At 39.5% G+C, this 11,177-nt stretch overlaps 1 protein-coding gene across 1 annotated transcript in view; it reads right to left on the minus strand.

The window, feature by feature from the left end:
- Positions 1–513: 513 nt before the first annotated feature.
- The window catches only part of LOC111864521 (anoctamin-1), a 48,048-nt gene continuing 37,384 nt past the window's right edge, over positions 514–11,177 (minus strand). The window contains exons 12-17 of the mRNA XM_023851860.2: positions 10,446–10,543; positions 9,761–9,909; positions 5,971–6,176; positions 4,390–4,568; positions 3,246–3,351; positions 514–2,407 (exon numbers count right to left, since the gene is read on the minus strand). Coding sequence (XP_023707628.1) covers positions 2,084–2,407; positions 3,246–3,351; positions 4,390–4,568; positions 5,971–6,176; positions 9,761–9,909; positions 10,446–10,543 — 1,062 coding nt within the window. The 3' untranslated portion in view covers positions 514–2,083. The remainder of the gene's footprint in view (positions 2,408–3,245; positions 3,352–4,389; positions 4,569–5,970; positions 6,177–9,760; positions 9,910–10,445; positions 10,544–11,177) is intronic.

The raw sequence follows: 11,177 nt of genomic DNA on the forward strand, positions 1-11,177 counted from the left end.
TATGATTACATAACAAAATTATGCAGGCAACAAGCAGAAGTCATACAAAATCATGATAATGAGAATGTTCGCAACATCGGACAAGGCGAAGCCCGACACAGAAAGTATAAGAGGCTTAAACTTGGCGGCGGTCAGGCATACGACCGTTCAAGTGACTAGACTGCCATGGTAGCAAATACTACTAGGATATATATGTATATATATGAAAGGGCATAATCTGCTGTACCTAGCCTGGACTGACAGAGGCCGTGTAAATATTATACATTTATATAAGAAATAAGTGTATATTGTAAATATGTGTAAATACAGACAATGGACAAATTACTACAGACTGACTAACAAATGACAGACCCGACCTCTCATCAGAGAGGGTGCTACACATGGCCAAGACAGTAACTTTCATTCAAAAGAAAGACAGACAGACTGACTGACCATCAGTTGCAACGTGACTCTGACTCATTCCACCAATTGCTCCATCATTGTAATCACCCAGGATAGGCACAATAGGCCAATCAGTGGCCGACATGTCGAGTGGACCCAACTGGACTCCACCCCCCACTGTGCAAATTAAATTAAATTAAAAATGGCACTATGAGTAAGAATCAGGAATTAGAGACAGGACTTTTCAGATAGAAGGGGGAGATCAGCAGTTAAAGCAGGAAGAGCCTGTTAGTGATATGGTGTCATATATAATAATACTAAGAGGACACTAGTTCTGAATATGCAAGCCTGAATGGAGGATAAAACTGATGTAAAGGACAGCATTTATAAGCAGCTACACCACAGTAGTGGAAACTATTCTATCATAGAGAGGGCAATAAAATAGACTGTAGCACTTATCAAGCAATAACACTATTGTCAAGAATACAAAATTATATCCAATATGCTTCCTTCAAGATTAACTTTATGTGTGGATGAAATTATTTAGAATTGTCCTTGTGGATTTCAACATACTATACAATTACTGTTTACTTATTCTGAATTTATCTAAAATGAAGGAAAAAGTGAGTGTCAATATGACAATACAGCAAGTATTTAAGAAGCTTCAAGAAGGTCCAGGATTCAGTTTGGAAAGAAGTATCGAAAAATATTCTCAATTAATTTAGAATACTGATGAAACTAGCCAAGCTATTTACAAAGTATTTAAATGAAACTTATGCCAAGATCCATATAGATAAATATTTATCAGACATAGTTCCTACTTAGAATCTCCTGAGGCAACAATGTGTTAGCAATATTGCTTTTCAACTTTACGCAACAGATCAAGTCTAGGCTGACATGGTAAGGTGACTGAAGATAGGTGTGAAGAAAACATGTTAGGTGAATTTTCTCAGGAAGATCAGGGTGATAAGAAATCCCTTCAATGTGTTTGTAAGCACAGAGATCTTGTTTCCGCATGTGGAAGAAGAGTATTAAGGAAGTGGCTGTGGGCACAGAAAGGTCATGGTACATTTGGATTTTATGGACAGAAACCACAATTCAAAAGAGAGAGCTTGAGGAGCCTGTGGATGTGGGTCAAGGAATACAGGTGAGAAGAAAATACCCCATATACAGCAAAGTCATAAGACGTTAGTTGAGAAATTTCACAGGCAGGGATCATGCCAGGCCATCAGAAGTAGTAAAGAACAGACTGGCTGTCTGAATAGAGTGATTTTCTGCCTGCAACATCACAGGATAATGAGCATGAAATGTCAACAACAACACTAAGGGCTAGGAATATTGTGAAATAAGTTCATCAAACTGACATAAAAATGAATTCGAAATTTAAAATGGAAGAAACAGTTTCTGAAACCAGAAACTGGAACTATATGGAAAACTTGATGACACACCCAGGGATGTTGCACCAAATACAAATGGGGAAACAGTAACCCTAGAATCAAAATCATAAAAGAAGCCACCGCATGACAGATAACTGGAACCAAAGGAGGCAAAGAAAATTAAGAAACTGGAGAACATCACAATGACTGGCAGAAGCCAAAATGTATTACTCATCTTCCTACCAATATGTCTTTTCCTTCTGTAGGCTCACATAAGGCAAAAACTTCTCATGAATTTCAGAAAACATCAGACACAAGATCAAGTATCATACAGTTTCTGAGTGATCAGAAGAGTGGGTTTCCCATGCCAACCTCTTCCGTGTGATATCAGTAGTCTCTAGTTCATGTCCTGCCAGCATGGAAAGGTCCACATCTGAACCCGAGAAGTGACCCAAATGTGCACAAGGATTCCTGTCACCATCCCCACTGCCTGTGACTCCTCCAAAGTTACAACCCCTAGCTCTCAGCGTCTCCTGATGGATAATGATCTCATTGGTGATGTAAGCTTCCTGCCGGATTTGGTCACGCAGCCTATTTGAAATGTCAGGGATGCACCAATGGACCACAATCATCACCACTGCCACCACATTCTGCAGACATAAAACACAGGACATTTATGTGTATATATCACAATGGCTGGTAAGATAGTAGTACAATGTCAAAACTATGAAATCCTAAAATAATAAACTTATGCAACCGGCTCTTAAAAGGATAAGGTGATGTCATTATCTGGCTGTTACTAGAATGGTTATTTAGGTAAAGATCTCATTTATGGTAACAAGATGTTTTGATACTATTCTGTACACACTGCTCAGCAGAACCTCTTGTCACATATATTCAAATGCTTTAGTGGGGTCTAATATTATGCCACAAGTTTATTTAGAATATTCTAAAAATTGTAATTAACTGTACACAATCTGCCCATAACAAATGAAGGTGATTACACTGAGTTGGACACATAACTCAGATGATGGAGCTAAGAAATGCACAAACAACCAAAAGAGGGAAAATTTTCAGAAAGTGATCACTTGTTGAAAATAAAGAACGAGAGGATAATATTATGTTATATGCCTAACTTTCATTTGGAAAGAGCTGGGGGTTATGAACTGGAATGCATCCTACGGCTGGATTTAATAATGAAAATATGAACCTTCAGGTATTACTGTCAGATATGGGCAAGGCATGACAAGTATCGGTAACCAGAGTCTTAAACATTCTCAGAACTTGTTGGTTTCCAAATGACAGCCAATAGTTTGTAATAGAAAATGATTTCCATTTAGGATTCTCCTACTTCTGGTATGAAATATTCTTCATCCCAGCAAAACACTTCCAAGAAGTATTAGTATATCTCCTCCAGGCTTACCTATCATGTACACTACTTATGTTCGATGTGAAGAACAAACCACTTCCCTCCCTCCTGAAACTTACCTCAAACACCACAACGAAGGCCAGTCTGGCAGCTAGAATGTACCAATACATTGCTGTTCTGTCATATTTGTTCGCCACGTTTGGTGGTTCCCTGTAGTCAGCATATCTGAAAGCCACAAGGCATATCAGATCTCCAGAAACTACAATTATACTTGCTATAATTTAATTTAAAATGGGAAATTGTTAGTTATAACAAAAAGTTTTAAAATGAAGGTATGTATGTCAACACACTATACTCCTCATTACCTGCACTAATAAAGGGGAAAAGATGCATGAATAATAATAATAAATAAAATAAAAAAGAATCCAAAACATTTTAGTTTGCTGTAATAATGCTTCACAAAAATTGTTTAAACCATTAAAGGCTTTTACTGCATTTATTTTAATAAATTATCTTTTAATGTCTGTCTGTTTTTCAGAAAAATTTAAACTTCTCCTTGAGGCAGTATGAATTATTCTAATAAGCCATGTCATTATACTTGAAGCTCTACTGATCCATGTATAGCAGGAAAGTGTGACCCCCCACTGGTCCCTATCCTGAGCCAGCTCAATCCAATCCATACCATCGCATCCTATCTCTCCTAAGATCCATTTCAATACTGTCCACCCACCTATGTCTTGGTGTTCCCAGTCACTGACAGAAACCAAAATTAAATTCATTATACATGCCTTAGTGCAGACTGCCAATCCAAAATTTAATTTAAATCTGTTCTGTAGTAAGAGCCAGGATAGTGTATTTGATATAGCAACTGGCTACAGGCTGGACAAGTGAGGGGTTGTAGTTCAAGTCCCAGTCAAGTCAAGAATTTTCTTCTCTCCACGCCATCCACACCAGCTCTAAATCCCACCCAACCTCCTATCTAACAGGTACTGGGGGCTCTTTCCCTGGTAGTACAGCAGCACCTCCAACTAGTGCCGAGGTCAAGCAAAATGTGGATCTATACACCCACTCCCCCATATGCCTTGATAGTGTAGTGCTTAATTGGTTAAGCACAGAGACAACTTTATCTTTTTCTTTTACCTGCAGTTTCAGAGATTAACCATGTGGATGGCTAGGGAGGGGAAGGTGAACAGCAACTCCCCAATCTATGCTAATATTCACAGCACACCAGACCAGCATCGAGATCACTCATCATGGACTCACCTGCACTCGGTCACATTAACATATGAGCTATTGTAAGGTTCAGAGCCAGGTTCCAGGTCTGAAGTGTTGAAGACAGACAATGAGAAATTGAGGAACCCCTGCAGGCTATTGTGCTGTGAAACTGCTGTGGTATACACCACGTGAGGAATGAAGTCTGATGTGAAAGCAATGATGAAACCCTGTAACAATCAGAACTACTTGTCAGTGCACTTCTGTCACGTCTTAGATAGAAAAAATATTATCCACAAAATTATGTATATAAGCCTGTTTAGAATGAGTCGCTGCCTTTCAAGAATTTCCACTTATTACCTGAAATGAATACTATACTCAAAACTCCTGCAGTGTCCCCAAATATAAGCTGTTTCAGATGTAATACTGTATGACTAGTGGAACTTGTCTCTATTTTGGGGGGGGACATATTCTCATTGTCAATATTACATTGTAACCCCCATTTAATGATCCTTCATTTAAGGTTTTTGATGATTTAACATTCAGTTTCAATGATCATATGTCAACAATTGAAAATGTTAAATTTCATCTCTGTAATTTTATTTGGATCTAACTTATATCCATTTGTCCCACAAGTGAGAAAAATACTGTAACAAGAACAATGTCTTCAATGATTTGATGCCGTGTAGTCTGGTACTCCTCTTCTTGCTCCTACTCAGAACTGTATCAGTACCATATTTTCCACAATTAGTATACTACTCCCTGCTTGGTTGGTGGTTGCCTGACATACTTTCTGACCCTGAAAAATGGAACATTACATTCCTCCAGAATGTCGGTAATGTCCACCAGACTACACGGCTTCACATCCCAGCCACTTTATCCTGACAGAAAGAGCCTCCAGTAGCCACTGAATAGGAGGCTAGGTGAGCCCTATAACCAGTCTGGATGATGCAAAGAGGAGAAAAATCCCGCCTTTTCTGACACTTGGACTCCAACCCCTCAGCTGTCCAGCCCACAACCAGCTGCTAAACAGATTGCACTATCCCATCTCCTTGGAGAATCTCTCCCTCGCCATTCTCCAAGCAGCATATATCAGCTGAAGTGCCTGATCATACTGACACTGGATGGTCTTCCCAGGCACCAAGAACTTTACGCCCACATCATCTTCCAACCATTTCATGAATGTTTCCTTCCCTACTGTAAACAATGTTCTTCCGAATGTTAATAAACCATCTTCTGTATTCCTTGCTCAACCACATTTTGTTTGACAACAAACTGTATGGTGACAGACAGACAGACACACACAGAGAGGTGGATTCATTAGCAGTGGGGGAAGAGATTCTTTCCAAGAACAGGGGTGGACACTGAATCTCCACTTGCAGTCAGAATATTTTCCAAGGTTTTTGGCTCTGCTGCCCACACTGTGAGTCAGGTCTAGGCTGTGAACTGTAACCCTTGACTTCACTGTTACTATAGGTACACAATCTATATACACTGAATATTTGAGAGATTACATTTCATGCTAAATGGGTAAATCCACCATTTACCTTCAAGTCTCAGTACTACAACCTGCACAAACTTATCTTGCTATAATAGCACAGAAACTACAGGTTGAGATCACCATTAACATACATTAGTGATGACAGACAGTTTTCCGATGGAGTCAAGGATGCGGTACCAGACACCGATGTCACGAACCCTCTGCGTGACAGGCCTACGAAAATACGTCAGCAGTTTCTTAGCATCAAGGCGCATTTCCAGGATGTTGTTCAGCAGGGCAAAAAATGGAGCCAGCGGGAAGGCAGAAACGAAGATAGTGACAAATCCATACTGCAAAACTAAAACAAAAAGAAATCTCTCAATTAACAGTCATAAAATGGACAACTTACAAGCTTGCTTCAACAAGTTTGTAGACATTCTCCTCACACATTTGCAACTTAAGGACTCACAGTCCATTGGTCAGCTGCATCTTCCAATATCTGAAGAGAATGTCAGGATTTTTAAAATTCCGTGCTATTTGAAACACATAATAGAAACTAACTTTTTACTATGAACGTTACCAAGTGACAGGTCGAAACTGTGGACTGATATGACAAGCAGTTAAAGTTGGGTCATGGAAAGAATCCTCCCCACCAATGTGCCTAACAGCAACCTTCCATATGCATGTCTTCCAGCACTATCATAAGTTGTCAACTGCAGTGTGGCTATCATTGCATCCACAAGCTTTCTCCTCATACTGATGATGGAACAGTGTGAACTACATACGGTGAAGCAGTAGGTACTGACCTGAATCCACACCAGTCATGTTCATTCTTTCTTTGATTCTAGTAGTGAGGTCTACCCCACTCCACACAGGTGGTCACCAACCATGATTACTGAATGCTGGTGTAATTATAAAAATATTTTTTTTTGTTGCTAGTGGGGTGGGACTAAGTCCCTTGTACTGCGGCCACTTCTGGCCTATTGTGCCAGCCCCAGATGATAGGTGAGGGTAATTGTGGAGAAATTGGTGGAATGAAGATTGGCAAGGGAAACCGAAGTACTCGGAGAAAACCCGCCCCAGAACCACTTTGTCCACCACAAATCCCACTTGACCAGACCCGGGATCGAACCCGGGCTGCTGCAATGGGAAGCCAGCGACTTACCGCTTGACCTATGGTGCAGCCAATTATAAACATTAATACTATTGTCATTGTTGTAACCATCATCATCAATCATTTTGCTCTAGTTGTATATGGAAATGTGTACACTGTGCTCCCATGTCTGCTGTGTCAATTGTGTGTAAGCTGCAGGTTGACAGGAGTTCACAAACTCCAAAAGCCATCAAGCTCTATACCGAAGACACATTGAGGCATGTGCTGTAAAGATTTTTAAGGCAAACAAAAATCTATTAAGTTCAATGGGCCTTGCACTTCCCAATATCACCTCAGGTGTATCCAGCTCAGTGAGGAAGGGTATACATATTATACGGGTTTAGATACTTTTACTTTCAAGTGTATGATCTACATTAAGGGTCTACGATCATAGTGATGTAATGAAATGCTGGTTACAACACACCTGCCCTCTACTTCTAAGCTTCACAAAGTGGTTTCTCCTCAAAGGTCACTTGCCCCCCCCCAAAGAAGTCATCAAATGAACGTTGTGCATCCAACTTGAGACTATACATCTAAATGGGGTCTGTGCACTTAATCTGAACAACTCCTTGGTTGAGGGAGCAAAACTCATTTCAAATTATGCTGATATTGTTAAATTTAGAAAGTCAGCCATGCACTAACAAGCCAGCTGATGAAAGTATTCCTGGTTCTGCTGACAATGGTTCTATCTTACTGACAGGTACTTACTTACTCATGGAGCAGAGCCCTTCTTGAGGAGCTGCAAATCTCAAGCTACTCAAGAACTTCCCAGCATTTTATGGAACCGGAAGGTTCACTACCATGTTCACAAGGGCCCTCCACTGGTCCCTATCATGAGCCAGACCAATCCAATCCATTCCATTCCATCCTATCTCTCTAACATCCATTTTAATATAGTCCAACCACCTATACCTTCGTTTTTGCAGTGGTCTCTTTCCTTCTGGCTTTCCCACCAATATCATATATGCATTCCTCTTCTCCCCCTTTCTTGCTACATGCTTGTACATCTTGTACAAGAGTACAAGTTATGAAGCTCCTTATTATGCAGTTTTCTCCAACCTCCTGTCACTTCACCTCTACTTGGTCCAAATATTCTCCTCAACCCCCTGTTCTCAAACCCCCTCAGTCTATGTTCCTCCCTAAATGTCGGAAACAAAGTTTCACATTCATACAGAACCACAGGCAAAATTACATTTTTTTTTTTTTTTTTTGTATTCTAATTTTTGTTTTCAGACAAGAGACCAGAATACAGAAGGTTCTGGGCTGAATGGTAGGAAGTATTACATGGATTCAGTCTTCTCTTAATTTCCTCCTGAATCAGGTTTTGATTTGTTATCATCATTCCCAAATATCTGAACTGCGCCACATTTTCAAAACATCTGTTTCCCATCTTTGTGTCATGATTTTACCCTGCATTTTGGTGACGAGACAGCAACATATACTTAGTTTTCTCTGTGTTTACTTCTAAACCAACCTCCTGACCAGTGTCAATTAAAGTTTGTGTTTTTTCTTAATGTTATCTATATTATCACCCAGTAGATTCACATCATCGGCATAGACCGATAGCTGATGTGTCCCATTTAATTTCAGTCTCACATGGTTTTCCTGGACCTTCCTCATGGCACATTCTAAAGCGAAGTTGAAAAGGAGTGGCGATAAAGTATCTCCTTGTTTTAGACCATTCTGGATAGGAAATCTATCAGACAACTATTTACCTATATGGACTTTACTATATGTTCTGTTTAAACACATTTTAATCAGCTTAACTAGGTATCCCAAACTCTAACAAAATACTGTACAATACTTCCCTCCTAACTGAATCATAGGCTCTCTTAAAGTCTACAACTAGCTGATGTACGGTCTCATTGTACTCCCATTTTTTCTCCAGTATCTGACGAATGCAAAAGATCTGATCTGTAGTTGATCTGTTACATCGAAACCCACACTGATGATCCCCAATAATTTCATCTATGTATGGACTTAACCTTGAAAGAATATTGGATACAATTTTGTATGCAGTTGATAGCAGTGATATCCCCTGATAATTACTACATTCAGTTTTATCACCCTTCTTGCCAACTGGTATAATAATAGATTCCTTCCACTGATCAGGCAATTTTTCCTTATGCCAAATAGAAGTAATTAGCTTATGAATCTTAGAACATTAGATTTCACCTCCTGCTTAAATGAGTGGAGAATTTTCCACCTATGAATAAAACAGGGGTGTAGCTAAATGGTTGCTTGACTGCACCTGCTGACTGTAGCTGGCACCTGGCTATTGAGTTCAGCATGTAAATAAATAAGGAACTAATTTACTGCCATCATCATTGCTGTAATCATCAGTGACACCATCACCACAGTCATTAACATTCTGAAGACTTTATCTTTGGTAGATGGGAGGATTTCAACTTGTCAGCAGAAATGCAGATGTGACTGGGGAATGAACCATCTGGAGAAAAGTCCAGTGCTTTATCTTGGGACCACCAGGTACAGGTTTCATTGTTTAAGGTCTTTCAGTTTAAGGTCTATGGAGGTATTCACCACTGTTCAGTAACTGCTCCATCTTGGTATGACTCTTATATGATGGCAGTGTTTGTATCATTTCAATGCAGGATTATGGAAATACTTTTCATGGCAAGAAGTGAGAGAAAAGTTTTGGAAATGTCTGAGGAAATGAGGCACTTTTGGTGTGATTGTACGTGATCAGCTGGGCAAACCATCCTTCACCACAAAGGCACACATGATGAAGAAGACATTGCCAGATACAAGAATTCATTTATCAAACATACCCATCTCCAAGTATTCAGGGAAGAGCCCCTGTGGCCCCCAATCCACCAGCTTGAAGTCCTTTACCCACTGATAGTAGCTGCGGTGCGATTTCTGACCTTCTCCCAAGCCAGTCTTCACCTTGAGGGTGTTGAGCCACTTGTAGAACAGTCTGCATAATATTAATAATAAGGATCATTACTCTCATGTGGTTCACTTATGGATCACAGCACAAGTCCCCAACTGTACTACGTTCACTGGGACACTACTTCCTCATATCAATATTGTACAAATCATACGACACTGGTGTTTAATCCAACGTATGTGTTTCTTCCAGGGAGAGAAAGAATAGGGACAAAGAGGGATGCCAATTACCTACCGTGCTGCTATAATGTTAAACCATGTTACATTCGGTAAATTATTCCCTTTAATATGGTACATCCCTGAAGGTGATCTTATGGGACTGAAACATGTCAGGATTTTAACAACATACAAGGAAATAAACCATAAATTCTTACACGATAAGTTGCATCCTGTTCTGAAAAGGGGTGGGAAATTAATATAAGAGAAATTAAGGAAATAAAGAAGTGAAATGGATACAGGAAAGGGAAAAGAGAGACAATTTTTCCCTCATCTTACAGCTTATGCGCCAGAAATAACTTCATTTCATTCTCTCGTAACATTAATTAACCAATAAATACTACTCACGGCATAATCATCTCCAGAATGGAGTTCATAATCTGCTTTCCAACCATGATGATCGCCAGCTGGATACACAGCTCCATGAGACAGCCACCAGGGCCACACTGCAATACACATACTCAATGGTATGACTGGTGTTTAGCATATCCAGAGCCCACTACTTCCACTGAGTTAGCTTGTCGTTATGGATTCCTTGCATTTTGCACAAGAGAACATACATACCTGCAGTCTGTCTAGCCATCAACATGTTTCAACCCGGAAACTGTTTGATTTTCAGGAAATCTAACATATAATTGATGCCACTGGAGACCACTCATAATTTATTGTTTTTAATTTCCTACAGTTGGCAATAACAATGTGGTGGATGATAGATTTTAAGGTGGGAGCAACATTTAAGCTACTAATGAAATGTTGCAACCATGGTAAACACAGGAAGCATACATCAACAACAGGAACCATGATAAAGGTAAAAGTAGCAATGATAGAAAGCAACGTAACCACTACAGCAATTAATTTCAGAGCTTTATCATATGTGCATACAGGTGAACATAAAGTCAGACTGCCAAGGTGCAAAGAATGCATGTGGAAACAGTGAGCACTGCAAAAAGGAATGCAGATTTCCAATCTCATTTTATTACAAACGTTTGGGATAAATAGCTGGAGCACACCGTGGAAGGCAAAATTATTATTGTTATTATTATTATTATTATTATTATTATTATTATTATTATTATTATT

This window comes from Cryptotermes secundus, unplaced genomic scaffold (genome assembly GCF_002891405.2).
Source record: "Cryptotermes secundus unplaced genomic scaffold, Csec_1.0 scaffold1894, whole genome shotgun sequence".
Lineage (NCBI taxonomy): Eukaryota > Metazoa > Arthropoda > Insecta > Blattodea > Kalotermitidae > Cryptotermes > Cryptotermes secundus.